Source organism: Dipodomys spectabilis, unplaced genomic scaffold (genome assembly GCF_019054845.1).
Source record: "Dipodomys spectabilis isolate Male_0828 unplaced genomic scaffold, ASM1905484v1 ptg000098l, whole genome shotgun sequence".
Lineage (NCBI taxonomy): Eukaryota > Metazoa > Chordata > Mammalia > Rodentia > Heteromyidae > Dipodomys > Dipodomys spectabilis.
In genome coordinates, this window is record NW_024870775.1 from 12051869 (window position 1) to 12066803 (window position 14935).

The 14935-nt window shown below is 50.5% G+C and overlaps 2 protein-coding genes across 3 annotated transcripts in view; one reads left to right on the forward strand and one right to left on the reverse strand.

Moving 5' to 3' along the window:
• CUNH7orf50 (chromosome unknown C7orf50 homolog) overlaps nt 1–14935 on the forward strand; it is a 103794-nt gene that overhangs the window by 22586 nt on the left and 66273 nt on the right. The window lies entirely within an intron of this gene.
• Nucleotides 8571–12877, reverse strand: Gper1 (G protein-coupled estrogen receptor 1). 2 transcript variants are annotated; one of them, XM_042686586.1, is made up of 3 exons: nt 12642–12877; nt 9263–10882; nt 8571–9110 (listed from the first exon to the last, which is right to left on the reverse strand). In XM_042686586.1, exon 2 carries the CDS (start codon nt 10404–10406, stop codon nt 9279–9281), a length of 1128 nt encoding a protein of 375 aa, XP_042542520.1. In that variant the 5' UTR covers nt 10407–10882; nt 12642–12877; the 3' UTR covers nt 8571–9110; nt 9263–9278. The 2 variants fall into 2 exon arrangements, with proteins under 2 accessions (XP_042542520.1, XP_042542519.1); XM_042686585.1 differs by having other exon boundaries at nt 8571–10882.

Here is a 14935-nt window from a genome sequence, read left to right on the forward strand (position 1 = left end):
AGCTGTAGCTGTTTCCCTCGGTTCCCTCCGGTGCAAGTCGCCAGCATGTCTGAAGAGGGACCATGCGCTTGAAACTAGAGGCAGGGTTAGCAATGTTTCTATGCATATAAATTGAGTTTCCTTCTAGTTTGTATTTGGTAAGAAATTTAATATGTGGCACTCTTGGTCTTTCTTCCTTAAGACAAATACACAGTATAAACACCAATTTATGCACTCAAGTGATTTGAGAATTGGATCAGTCCTGAGAATCACACAGCTTTTGGGAACTTTTTTTTTTGGTCAGTCCTGGGGCCTGAACTCTGGGCCTGGGTGTTGTCCCTCAGCTCTTCAGCTCAAGGCTAGCACTCTACCACTTGAGCCTCAGCCCCACTTCCAGCTTTTTCTGCTTATGTGGTGCTGAGGAATTGAACCCAGGGCCTCATGCATGCAAGGCAAGCACTCCACCACTGAGACACCTTCCCAGCCCACCTTTTTTTTTTTTAAGAAAAAAGAAAATAGGACTTTGTTTAAGACAATGAATCTGGGGAGTTGCCTTCCACATTGTAGCTTAGGTCTGACTGCTGCGCTCCGTGGGTGCAGGATAGAGCACCTGTGTCAGAGCCCAGCCTGCTGCAGCACCCCTCCTTTCCCACTCATGGGTAGGGGTGGCTTCCAGCGAGCATGCAGGGAGTGGCAGGTAGATATCTCCCCAAACACAGTGTTGAAAATCAAATCCTGGTGTTTTCACTTGGAGGTGTCTGTGAGCCTTTAATCCGAGAGAAGTAACTTGAAAGCAGGAAAGGCCTGTGTTAGCTCACACTTTCAGAGGGCTCCCCACCCATCTTTGGGAGCTAATGGAAGAGGAGGCAGGCAGGAGCGTGCCCTGTGCCCTTCAGTGGCGTGTCCAGTGGCCTGTCGCTTCTGAGTTCCCACTGCCTCCCTGCAGACGCCTGGGCCTGAACCCATTACTGCCATCATGGCTGGGTCAGAGCCCTCACTGTCCAGCCACATCTCGCTAAGCTTTCAGCCCAGGAGCTTCCCCGGGGGGCCAGGGAGATTGGGGCCCAAGCTATAGCACACATGTTGTGTTCATTCCTGACAGATTAAACTTCAGCATTTTGAAGGGGAGGTTGGAGCAGAGGGAAGCAGGATACTCAAGGTGTCTGTAGGTGTTGGGGACTGAGTAGTTGGGCCTGGTGAGAGGGTCAGCTCCTGAACCACTGTGCTGGTGACCTCCCCTCAGGTGGAAGCATTGACAGGAGGGGTCAGGCCATAGCTGTGGGAACTTGCCCAGGTGTGTGGGTCCTGAGGCCCCGGCTGATGACTTTTAGAGATAGGTAGGCAGCCATGCTGTTCTTTTCCATTCCTGCTCTACCTGATGGCTTCTTGTCATCCACCACCCACCTCTAGTCTTCTCATCTCCCCCATCCGGGAGCTCCCTGCCACCCTACTGGGTTTTAGGGCAGGGCAGTGCGGCTCTTCTCTCCATCCTGGTTTTAAAGATAAGTATATGGAGGAGAGGATAAGGACTGAAGCAGTAAGCCTGTGTTTGGGCATTGGTGGTGATTTCTCCTGTCAGCTTGGTAGTTGTGGGCTACAGAGGGCCCCCATTTATGCAAGCACCATAGCTAGACAAGTGCAGACATCTACCACCAGCTAAGAGGTATCGCTGTGTATCAGCATCTTCTTTGCCTGCTCCTGCAGGGTGCTGTTCCCATGTCAGTCCTGAGTGCCAAACTAGAACTTTACATGCATGGAGGTGGAGTATGCATCAGGTTCTGTATTTCACCTTCTTTGGCTACGTGCTGTGTATATCTCTAGATTGTTCCCTCTCTTCTGAGGCTGCATACACCACAGATTGCCCACCTTCCTGTTAATAACTTGAGTTGTTTCTAGGCTTTGGCAGTTACAAACAATGTTACAATGGACACCCTCATTGCAGGAATCTCCAGACATGCTCAGGAGGCCCTCATACCTGGGGCAGGTCTCAGGTCTTAGGGTCTTAGTAGAGAAGCTGAGGAGTGACTGCAAGATTTAATAATTGCTCTGGTGTCAGGTGTGTCTTATTGGGGTCCTTGACTGGCAAAGTTACAGGGAAGCTTGCCCAGGGCCGCCCACACTTGCCACATGGGCATCTCCATTGACAGCTGACCTAGCTAAGTGGGGGAGCAGGAGAGAGGGTAATATGATGAAACCAAAGCTACTTCTAGAGGTGACTCCTATGCCTGCTGCTGCATTCTGTTCCCTAGAATCACTTCCCTACGTGTGGCCCACAACAGAGGGAGTCTCCCAGGATGCAGCTGTTAGGAACCATCCCTTGTCCCCTGAATCCTGACCATGCCACTGGATGCCTCAGTGGCAGAGCACACAATGCAGTTTCCTTATAGCACGTGGGGTGGCTAGGCTTTTGTTCTTTTCTTTTCTTTTTTGTCGGTCGTGGAGTCTGAACTTGGCCTGGGCTGGGCGCTGTCCCTCAGCTCTTCAGCTGTAGACTAGCACTCTACTACTTGAGCCTCAGCCCCACTTCCAGCTTTTTCTGCTTATGTGGAATTGAACTGGAGGCCTCATGCATGAAAGACAAGCACTCTACCACTGAGCCACCTTCCCAGCCCACAGGCTTTTTTTCTTATTTATTTTTTTGATCAGTTGTGAGGCTTGTACTCAGGGTCCTGGGTACAGTCCCTGAGCTTTTGTGTTCAAGCCTAAACCACTTGAACCACAATTTCACTTCCAGCCTTTTGGTGGTTAATTGGAGATAAGAATATTTTAAACTTTCTTGCCGGGGCTGGCTTCAAACCATGATCCTCAGATCTCAGCCTCCTGAGTAAGGATTATGGGTGTGAGTTATCAGTGACTTCCCTAGGCTTTTAAATAATATCATGTGTAAGTAGCATTTCATCGTGGCCATGGGTGTGTTGGTATATGTGTGTGTCTGTGTGTGCTTATTTGTGCATGTGTGTGTCTATGCCCTAGTCTGTTCATTTGTGAACATGTATGCCTGTTCATCTGTGTCTTTTTGTTGTTACTTTGATACAGGATTGCACTGTGTAGTTTAGCCTGGAATCAAACTTGGGATCCTCCTATTCCATCCTTCCAGATGATGGAATTACAGGTATATGCTACCATGCCCAGCTTCTTTGTGTTTATGTGTTTTGTGCCTGTGTATATGTATGTGTGCATGTCTGTGTGTCTGCATATATGCAGAAGTACATGTATGTACACTGTCAGAGGCCTGGGTAACAGTGAGAGGGCCTTACTATTATTCCCTGTACTAGAGTTAGCAGCCCCGGGGATGCAGTGTGTGCTGTGGGGTAGAGTGAGGCACCATCAGACACATAGGCATTGACTTCTGCTTTATCAAGCTTGCTCCTTGAAAATGCCCTGGGAGTTCTCTTGTCCTTTCAGGATTTCTCTGTCTTTAAAAAGTTTTGGGTACCTGGGTGCTTTCTGGCTGGTCTGGCCTTGGCCACCTTCAGGCCCTCTAGGAGACTGGAGTCTGGGACTGGCTGTTTGCTCCAGATTCAGCCAGCCTTGGCTATGGCTGCCTGAGCTCTGTGGGTGGCACAGAAGTGGGGGGTGGGGGAGTGTGATGCAGCCTGTCCTGATGGTCATTTGGGGACTGGATGTATTTGAGTCAGCAGAGAACTCTGTGTCCTGTCTAAAGACCAGATGTCCCATGCAGGTGATGGTTACTTCCGCTCTCTGTTGTCACTTTCCTGGCCTGATCTCCTCCTAAGGCCTGGGGCCCTCACCTCTGGTGACACCCGAGGAGGAGCTAAGGCCCCAAGGATAAGCCGTGCCCTTTGCGTCCTTTCAGCAGGTGAAGGCCATTTCTCCTAGGGCCTTGTGCTGGAACTTTCCTGTGAGCATGGCATTATCCTTGTTTCCCAAGCTCTGAGGTTGCTACGGGGAAGACACATGCCCCGGAGGGAAACCTGCCCACATAGGAAATTGGAGAGCAGGCTTAAAGTGGACTGGGCACTTTAGAAGCTGCCCAGGCTGGGCATGGTGATACACGCCTGCAGTCCTGCCTAGTCAGAGTCACCCACAGGACACTGCCCAGGCTGGCCCAAGCAAAACTGAGACTGTCCCTAAAATAAAGCAAAAAGGGCTGGAAGCGTAGCTCAAGTGGTAGAATCCTGCCTAGCAAGCACGAATGAGGCTCCACGTTAAAAACCCAGTCCAGGCTATGTTCTCCAAGGAGGAGTTAGAGGGAGGAAAGAACAGGAACAGCTTAAGTAGCTGCCCCCTCTGTTCTGCCCTCACTGTTGACATGTCTCCCCTCGACTCACTGGCGCGCAGCAGAGCCAGTCCCTCTGCATGAAGCTGGGGCTGCTCCAGGACCAGCAGCTGATTTCTGGTGATAAGTTTCTGGTTGGTTCCACCCTGGGTAAGGGCGTAGGAACACTGGCAAGTTTGGGAGCCCTTTTGTTCTGTGTTCCTGTGGCGTTTGACATCCTGTTCACAGAGGGGCTCCCCACCCAGAGGATAATGGCAGCTTGCTGAGTAGCTCAGCGAATGATGCTTTTCTCATACCCAGGACTGGTGTAGGCAAACGCTGAGGGCAGTTGTGTTTGCACACGCCTGTGTGTTTATGAGTGATTGTGTCAGCCTAAGGTTGTCCTGGGAGGCCACACTGGCTGTCAGACTTACTGCTCAGACTAGGTGCTGTGACTGCCTGCACCTATCCCCCTCTGACAGGACCTTTGCCCTCACTTTTTCCTGCTCAGAGTGTACTGGTTGATAGACCCAGGCTGTGGGTGAGTTTGCTGCTCAGGTCACAGGCTAGCTGATCCTCAGGGTACAGTGCTGTGGACTGCTGTGGGTGCCACCCCTTCTCTCAAGTTCCCATACATTGTCCCAGTCTGAGTAAGTGATTGCCACCATTGGCTTCCTTCCTGCACCTGGCCTCATGTGGCGGGCAAGGAGGTCCAGCTTGTCAGCCCGGGGGCCCTGAGTGCTCATGAACCCCCCCCAGTGCCACCCCCTTCTACTCCCCGTGGATAGCGTCCCTGCAGAGAACTGTTCTTCGCCATGTCACATGATACCAGGGGACAATCTACTCCATTCAGCTTTAATTCCTACCTAAGTTCTTTTCCACTATTTTTAATTTAAAAGAATATCAAAAGAGACCCTCGATAATTAGCTCCCACTGTGGAAGAGTGAAAAAAGCTAGAATTGCCGGGCAGTAAGTAAGCAGAGAAAACTTTAATTAGCAGCTTTACAGTAGATGTTAGAGGACAGCTTCTAGGGCTTCTGATAGCTTAACCCTTTCCCTTCAAAGGCATACTTCATGACTACTGTGGAGAGGAATAAAGGTGCTATTGGAGTGGCATTTATGCAGCACTGAGCAAGGGAGCATCCAAGAAGGCCAGTGGTGAGATGTGGCCAGCCATGTTTAGCCTGTGTTTATTGAGATGTGACTTGCTAAGTATGCTCCTGTGGTTTTAGCAATCAGACAGCCAGCCACTAGCACTGTAATGTCAGGATGTTGGCTTCATTCACAAATGGACTCCTCACTCATTGGTAGACATGTCCTTCCCCTCCCCACAGTCCCCAGCAGCCATGCACTGCCTTTGGCTTCACCTATGCCTGTATGTGGCCCTCTGGGTCCAGCTTCTCACACCATGTGTATTGTATGCAAGGGTCACTCAGGTGGCAGCTTGTCAACGCTGTTCTTTCATAGTGAGTGATGTCCAATGGTGTTACCAATGTGCCAAAGCCGAACATGCATGCTGACGTTAATCTCCCTGGCACTCCAACTCCACTTCTATGCTTTTTGCAGCCATTTGTCTTCTTAGACCACCCAGGTCTGTGCTGCTTTTTTCTCCTTCCGGATGCTGAGGAACCTACATTGCATTTAACTGTCACCACTCTCCTCTCCTGGTCTGGAAGCCACTCCGCCTTGCCTCTGATGACACTGACATATGTGGTGCACTCTGGCTCCTCACCATCTGGGTTTTTCTGACCTTTGCTCCTGATTGGGCTAGGTTAGCACATAGAAGGCACCCTGCCCTTCTTGGGGTCATGTCTGGACTCCGTCTGTCCTCTGAGTGATGTTAACATGATCATAGGGTGAGGACTGGCCCACTGTGGAAGCTGGTGTGAGCTGTGGGTGCCTTGCTCCTCACTGTGCCCCCAAACGCAGCCTTCGTTGGGAGTTCCTGCCTGACCTGAGCTCGGTCTCCAGAACTCCTTTCTCCTTCACCCCCAGGCAGAATTCCCCCTCCCTCCACTGCTCACAGTCTTTTCTTCTTGTTTAATTATTATTTATTCAAATTAGATTTACTTACCTGCTTATTATTGGAATGGACTTGTGGGATCTTATTTGAGACATTGTAGTTCATATTTCTTAGCGATTTGGATGGATGATCAAATCATCTCAGATTTGGCCAGTGGGGTCCTTTGGGCCGCCTCATGAGACCTCTGCATGTCACTTTATCATCTTCTCTAAGCCTCCATACCTGCAGGGCCTTGTGCTCCAGGTGTACCTGTGACCACCCTGCCCTGCTGGAATCAGCCACGTTCTCTGGGGCTATAGAGAGCGGCACTGGGCCTGTGCAGCTGCTCCCCTTCTTTTCTGGACTTAATGGGTGGAGCCAGGGGATGTGCGAGTCCCCATGTCTGTGTCTGCATGTGCCCTGCGCACAGTGCAGACATGCTTGGACCCAGCACACTTACATACAAGTGCATGCACCTGCAGACACCTTTTTATGTCAGAAGTCCTGGGTCTAAACTGCTACATTTATGTACATCCCACTATTCTCATGGAGTTCTTGCCCACCCCCCGCCTTCCTTAGGTTCTTCCACCTCTGGTCCTACCCTGTTCTGAGTTCAAGAATAGTAGCAGGTTCCCTCAGGTGCTCAATCACAGTTCACCAACTTGTTCCAGAGCTGTAGGGAACCACCTGCTGGGCTTTGGCTGGGTTCCTCCCCACTTCCTTTAGGACTGAAGGTGTCATGGGTGAGTGCTAAGGGACTGCCTGCCCTTGTTTCTCTCCGGGGCCTGATCAGGGATAGAGGGGTTGGGGTGAGTCAAGAGTTCAGCACAAAGGAAAATGCTGAAATTAGTTCAGTGCTAACCAACCATGCCTTGGGCACTTACAGTTATGCTCCAGCTCCTTGTAGGGTTTGCACAGCATTAGTACAGAGAAGAGAGTTGGGTTACCAGGAAGCAAGAAGGCAATTAAAACTTGATTTTATCTTGTGGGGTTTGTGCCAAAAATAATGAAGTTAGCTTCAGCTTCCAGACAAATGCTGCCAGGAGGGCTGGGCGGGCTCTCTAAAAGCTGCTGGGCTTGCTGACCTCAGCTCCAGGGCTCAGACAGGGTGAGGGAGACCTCAGAGGCCCTGGCTGTCTAGCTGCCTACACGTTCTGTGGCTCTCGTGGGCATAAGCTGCCATTCAGCCACTGGCCCTAAACAGTTCTTACTATGGTGGGATCTGTTCCGGTCCCCACCTGCTGGGACTTTAAGGCCAGGTTCCCAGGCAGAAGGTGGTACCAAAGTATATGGCATCTGTCCTGGGAAGTAAGCAGGGTCTTGGGCAGAGCCATCCAGATGGACAGCCTCTGCCCTGGCCTAAAGAAAGGCTAGCAGGGTTTAGAGCAAGACAGTGGCCTCGGCCAACCTGAGTGTCCAGGCTGCCCAGACCTGGGAGGACCTCTAGAAGGGCAGATAGGAAACTCTGTCACTCCTTGTCTGTTTCCCCTCCTGTCACAGCTCTAAGTTAACAGGTTGATCTCCAGTTTGTACACATTTAGGGCATCTGTGCATCACTGCTTTTCAAGGTAGGATGAAGGGTGAAGAGCTGGCACCCCATGTAGTTCCAACCCTGCCTCCTTGTCTGTGATTTGGAACATCTTGTCCTCCCACCAGCAATGAGGTCACAATGGAGAGTTAGGGTCAAACACATGTCTTAAAAAAAATCACCATCAGGTTTCCTAGCCATAACTCTGCCAGTCCTGTTCTGCATACCAGCGTGTGGCTGCAAAGGTGGTTGATAAAAAGCATCCTAGGCCAGACATGGTGGCTCATGCCTGCGATCCTCCTCTAACCCTTCCTCCCAGGAGGCAGGGATCAGGAGGATCATAGTTTGAGGGAAGCCTGGACAAAAAGTGAGGCCTCATCTCAATATAAAAGCTGGGTATATGGATACATACCTGTCATCTCAGCCCCACAGGAGGCATAGGTAGGAATAGGCAAAGGCTGGCCCTAGCAAAATGGTGACACACTATTTGAAAAGCAACTAAAGCAGAAAAGGTTTGAGGGTATAGTTCAAGTAGTAGAACTGCTCCCCATCCCCTCTGCCTAGCAAGCTCATGAATGGCCCTGAGTTCAAGCTCTAGTACCATCACCACCACCACCAACAAAAAAGTTTAGCACCCAGAGACAATTCAGCACAAGTGTCAGACAAGACAACACCCTTTCTGGCATCTTAAAAGTGCCAAGCAGTTTGGATGCTGGCCTTGCAGGATGGCCCTTGGGTTTTGTAACACAGTGTTATTTCTTCATGATCAAGGAGCTCACCTTGGGCTGTGCTTTTTCTGCCTCATCTTACCCTTGGAGCAACAACTTAGAGCATTTGGAGTATCAGCACATAACTACATTTTATTGACAGACACAGAACAGTACTAGCCACCATTAGTTTGTCTTTTGGTTTTTTGATCGGTTTGTGACATCATCGTTGGAGAGGCAGATTATCAGCCACACATGCCAGGACATCTCACCACAGCACTCTGTAGACTGCCCTCCACATTCCTGGAATTGCCACCCAACGGGCTGGTGGTGCAGGCAGGCATGCTGTCCTGCCTTCCCTGTGCTCTGGTGTGATCCACTTTGTTCTCATAGGGCCTCCAGTGCCCTGGCAGCCCATGCATGTGAACTCCCGCGTCACAGGCATTGCAGTATGTATCCAGTTTGGGTTGGTTTGGTTGAGTGTGTTCTGTCTCCAGACTTCATTTCCTCCTGCTGCAGGTTGGCCTTGTAACACAAGCAGACCCCCATCTTGGGCTTGCACTGGTCAGTGGCAGAATGGTTTCCACTGGGAGCACAGTGTATGGAGGCAGAGCCAGGCAGCAAGGTGGACCTGGGCCCCCTGAGGTCAGACGGCAGGGCCCTCAGCTGTGAGCACTTGGACACAGATTGAGGCAAGTCAGGATGAAGTCAGGAGAGTGGAACATGGCTCCCCAGCAATTGTAAGGGGGACCTAGCAGGGGGAACTGACTGTGAGGCACTGAGGCCACCCCTCCTGCCCCGCCCCCAGCTCAGGTGTGAGCGATTACCTTTTAGGTGGGCTCTTTACACTGCACTGTTGAGCCTGACATCTGACTGCTCGGCACTGTCTGGGATGACTGCCTTCAGGGCGGCATGGCAGAAGCGGTTCAGAGCCGGCAGCGTGGTCTTCTGCTCCACATACAGCCTGAGCTTGTCCCTGAAGGTCTCCCCCAGAAAACTGTAGATGAGGGGGTTCAGGCAGCTGTTGGAGAAAGCTGCCAGGTTGACAATGTGGCCAGTCAAGGGGTAGGCATGGCGGAAGGACTGTTTGCATGGTGCGGTCCCCGGCTGCGTACGCTGCAGGAGGTGGACGCTGATGAACACATTCTCTGGCAGCCAGCAGATAAAGAAGACCAGGACCACGGCGAAGATCATGCGGAGTGCTTTTTGCCTCCGTGGCCGCAGTCCCCGGTGCTTATGAGCTTTGACAAGCACACGGACGATGAGGGAGTAGCAGAGTCCAATGATGGCAAAGGGGATGATGAACCCCAATGTGATCTCCAACCACTGCACCTCCTTGACGTCAGCAAAGCAGAAACAGATGTCCTCCGTGTGCTGCAGGTGCACAGCTGTGAAGGGTACCAGGGTTGCGGAGACAGAGGCCATCCATATGAGGCCACAGCTCAGCCTGGCATGGTGCTTGGTGCGGAAGAGGCTGGAGCGCATGGCTTTGGCCAGTGCAATGTACCTGTCAAAGCTCATCCAGGTGAGGAAGAACACACTGCTGTACATGTTGATCTGTAGGAAGAGGGACATGAAGGTGCAGAGCACAGCGATGTCATAGTACTGCTCGTCCAGGTTGAACACCTCAATCAGGGAGTCAGCCACCAGAATGAGGTCCGCGGCTGCCAGGTTGATGAAGTACAGGTCAGGGATGGTCATCTTGTCCCGGAAGCTGATGTTGACCACCAGGATCAGGATGTTGCCCACAAAACCGATGGGGAAGAGGAAGATGGTGTAGAGGCATGAGAGGAAGAGGGCGATGGCATACTGCTGATGCTCAGAGAGCTCCCCAGTCTGGTTTGCCAGGGCGGTGCCAAGCAGCGGGTGGGACAGGTTGAAGGCTGGGGACGTACTGTTGCTGGCTACTGACTCTGCACTGCCCAGGTGAATCCCCACACCTATGGTGTGGGCTGGAGATGCCACATCCATGGCTCTTGTGTTCTCAGGATTTGCTGAGAGAGCCACAAAAATCAGTGTGAAGCAATGGCTCCATCCTTCTAGGCGAGCTGGACATCTGTCCAGCAGGAAGAGCTGTAGAAGAGCCCGGAGACAGTTTGTCAGTCCAGAGACTAGCAGGGCACTTGGCACATGTGTCCCTGTCTGAGAACCTGCCAGAGGCACATAGAACAGGATTAGGCCATCGAGTAGCTCGGGCCTGTAGAAGTCAGATGGGGCAGCATCACAGAAGCATGGGGGAAGGCAGGGATTCTTGGCTTCACTGTGGTGGGGAGATGTCCCTGAGCAGAAGTAGAAGCAAATGTGGACATGTCCGGCTCCCTCCTCTGAGGGCAACCCTGGTAGCAGGCTGTTTGGTGGGGACAGGCTCAGTCATGGTGCGGGATTAGCAGTCAGACAGCAACAGATGGTATGACATAGCCTCCAGCTGCAGGAGTCCTGGTGAGCTACTGTTGGATGGGACAGGAAATAGGGTTATCTCAGCAGCTGTGGGAGAGAGAAGTGACACAGGAGAAAGGGAACCCAGCTTTGCTGAAAGGTGGCAGATCTAGAAATCTGGAACTGGAACCGTCTTTTCCCTTGCATTAAAGCCCTTTTACCAATGGTAGGACTGAGTTTGGATGCCAGAAACAAAACTTTTTTCTTTACACATAGGATAATAAATAGAAGGAATAAAAATGGCCATTGTTGGGTCGTGTAGCTCACTGGTAGAGCATTGTCTGGCATTCTTGAAGCCCTAGGTTCTATTTCCATGTCTACTTTTTTAAAAAAAGAAAAAGTTACTGTTTTGAGAAATTAGCCAGGCACGGTAGTACAATCCTGTAATCTGAGAGACTTGGGAGGTGGAAGCTGGAGAACCATTTAGGCTCAAGAGTTTGAGACCAGCCAGGGCAACTTTAGTGAGACTCACATCTTAAAAAAGAATGTGTAAATTTTTATTTAGTGTTTTAATGCATTACTCTAAAACCTAGTGTATTTTCCCATTGCATTTTGTGACTAAGTAGATAAGCTTTGCTGGGCAAGGGAGGAAGACTCAGAGGTGGGGGGGAGGGGGTTCCTGCCACTTTCGAGAGCAGCACCCAGGCCTGCAGTGTTCTCAGGACCACACGGCATGGGCAGAGTCTGTGTGTCAGCCAGAGGGCCAGGAAGGAAGCAGGGAGACCCAGGAAGAAAAAAAAAAGCCTCTCGTGTCACCCAATCCACCATACTGACCTGAGTTCTTTTCCTTGCTTCCTTTTCTTTTTTCTTTCTTTCTTTTTCTTTTTCTTTTTGGTCAGTCATGGGGCTTGAACTCAGGGCCTGGATGCTATCCCTGAGCTTATCAGCTCAAAGCTAGTGCTCTGCCACTTGAGCCACAGCGCCACTTTCGGTATTCTGGTGGTTTATTGGAGATGAGAGTCTTACAGACTTTCCTGCCCAGGCTGGCTTTGAATTGTGATCCTCGGATCTCAGCCTCCTGATAGCTAGGATTATAGGCGTGAGCATTGGTGCCGGGCTGCTTTGGGTTCTTTATTCACCATCCCTGGCTCAAAAGCGATTTACACAGTTGCACTACTGTCCCAAGATCTCACTAGGTGGCCCACATCTGTGGTGGTAAAAGTTTCTGTGTTTACCTTCTAAAATCCTAAAATCTGCCCCCAGTACTGTCTTTGTGGGCATCCTGCAAAGAGTCTGCATTTAGAGCAGGACCCCTGGCTCACATTTGTTTTCTTACACTACCTGAACTTGCTGAATGAAGGAGGAGGAGTTTAAACACAAGCACTGCCGTGGGAATGGGGTGGTCTTAGATTGAGGGCCTGTGTGAACCTCCCCCCGTCACAGCATCCTCATAGAGCTGGCCAGCACTTTAACAAGTACAAAGAGGGCATCCAACAACTTGGTATCATTTTGTTTTAAGCCTGGTTGGTCATCACTAACGTTCTGTAGGAGGGCCTGCAGCACCCCCTTCCCAGGCAGCTCTCTAAGTGACACCCCTTCCTGCTTGGGCAGAGTGGGCAGAATGCTGGGCTCCACTGTCTGCTGTGTTTTAGAGACACATAAAGCCCCTGTTGTCCACACCCAGGGTGGCCAATCCCAGGCCACAGTCCCTGGTGACTTTCCTCTAGAAGAGGGATGTGGATACTTCTCCCCTTGCCACAAAAGACAGCGGCTTCATGAAGCCCCCCAGGCAGTAGGGTGCAGGGCCCACTGCAAGGATGTAAATCTTACCTGAGCCAAGGGCTGGGTCTCCCGGAGACATCTGGGTTCTGAGCAGAGCCGTCCCATGTTCCCGCTTGGGAGCTTGCTGGAGGGCCACCCGGCACTTAACTGTCCCAGTGGGTCCCTGGGCACAGTGTGGGGGCTTGAGGTAATGGGAGTGTAGAAGCAGCAGGCAGGGAGGAGGAAGCCTCCCTCGGAGGGAGGGAAGCCTGCCTGCCTGCCTTCTAGCCAGAGGGCTCCCTAGAGCGCTCTGCACCCTCCCAGGCTCTGAGAGTCAGAGCCGTCTGGGCCTTTGGCACAGGGCCGGCTTTATAGCCTCTCGGGCCCTGCTCATTGGGCTCTGCTGGCCTCCTTTTAAGGCCCATGTTAACTGTTTCTTTGCTGGCCTCTTTTCTCCCATCTCCCACTCAGCAACAAGCTCACTCTGGCTATTCATGTTTACATGGAACTTTCCAGTGCAACTGCTTTTCCTCACCCACTGACACAATTCTCATAAGTCTAAAGGGGTTATAATAGCCATGTTTGTCATTTAGATAATAACCTTTCATCATTCTTTGAAACACTGTTATATTTTTGCTTTAGCAACTTACTCTTTTTCTCCAAATATTTCTTTATTAAGATTGACTATATAAATTTCACAATACTATGGCATAGTTATACTTTGCTAAAGTCACAAACACATTTTAACCTTCACAATGATCATCATTATCTTAATCTACAAAGCTTATGAGCTCTATGAAATTTAACAATAAAATTATTTCAACTTGCTGGTTTTTCAACTAAATGCTGGATTTCATTTTTTAACATAATAGAATGTGAATATTGCCTAGAGATTTAAGTTATGACTTTCACAAAGACGTTGCAGGAAAAACTTTAAACTCAGGAAGAAGCATTCCCTTCCCTCTGCTCCAAACTACCTGCCCTCTCCACTTGTCCACCCTTCACCCTTCCTGCTTTCCAGCCTGGTGCAGTCAGAGTCCTGGACCATATGGCTGTGTCTCCAAGTGCCCCACCTACTGGTGGTTGCCCTTGCTTTAGAGTCTGAGCCCAGGGAAAGCTGCTGGAGAGGCAGGCACAGGTGCTGATAGGCACTGGGATGGGGACCGTGAGTAGTACCTCTTAGTGTTATTTATAATGGTACTAGAGCTTGAACTTGGGGCCTGGGCACGATCTCCTAGCCTTTTCTTTCTCTCTCTCTTTCTCTCTTTCTTAATCTCTTTCTCTTTTTCTCTCTTTCTTTTCAGTTGTGGGGCTTGAACCCTGGACCTGGGGGCTGTCCCTGAGCTCTTCAGCTCAAGGTGAGCACTCTACCCCTTGAGCCACAGTGCCACTTCAGTTTTCTGGTGATGAGAGTCTCATGGACTTTCCAGCCTGGCTGGCTTTGAACCATGATCCTCAGATCTCAGCCTCCTGAGTAGCTGGGATTACAGGCCTGAGCCACCAGTACCTGGCTTTTTCTTGGCTTTTTCAAGTGATAGAGCAGGATTGGTGCTCTAGCAGTTGAGCCACAGCTTTACTTTCAGCATTTTGGTGATTCATTGGAGATAAGAGTCTTATGGACTTTGCTGCCTAGGCTGGCTTTGAACTAGGATCCTCAGATCTCAGCTTCCTGAGGAGTTAGCATTACAGGGATGAACCACCAGCACCCAGCTTATTATTTTTTCTTTTTCTTTGTATCTCAGACTAGATCTCATCCTCCTCTTGCCTCTGCCTCCCGAGCACGATGATTGATTACGAGTGTGTACCACCATGCCTGCCTGTTCCATGTATTTTTAAGCAGTACTGTGTTACCTTTTTTTTTCTCTGTTAGTGGAAAAGTACTAGTATTTGGGGTCCCTTCCAGCTGTAGCCACCCTGCTGTAATGAAGTCACTTTTTGTTTGAATGGCATGATAAAGTGAAGAGCCTATTGGCTCTTAGACAATTCCTGACCAGTTTATGAACTCAAGATGATTCCCGCATTAAAAATGCTTGAGACACCATTTTGAAAGAAATGAGTCATGAGAAAGTACAGCTTCCTCTTGAATTAAATAAATAAAATAAAGCCTCAAGCCCTTGAAATAGCCAAGGCGTGGCACTTAAAAATAGCTGCTCCTGGGGCTCACAGACTCAAGCTCTGGGCTTCAGAACTTGGTGAGGATGGCTTTGGGCTCCTGGGAGTCCCTGGCCCACCATTCGCTTGCCTCCACACTTTGGCCAGAGGATAGCCGGGTGACCACTGCTGTATCTGTGTGCTCCAAATGCAGGGCCAGCAGCAGAAAGGCTCCTTAGGGTCTCGCTTGGAGCCTGACCTTTCCTTAAAGA

Bases quoted from the DNA above. Each gene is read 5' to 3' on its own strand.
- Gper1 (XM_042686586.1), bottom strand. From the start codon at position 10,406: ATGGATGTGGCATCTCCAGCCCACACCATAGGTGTGGGGATTCACCTG.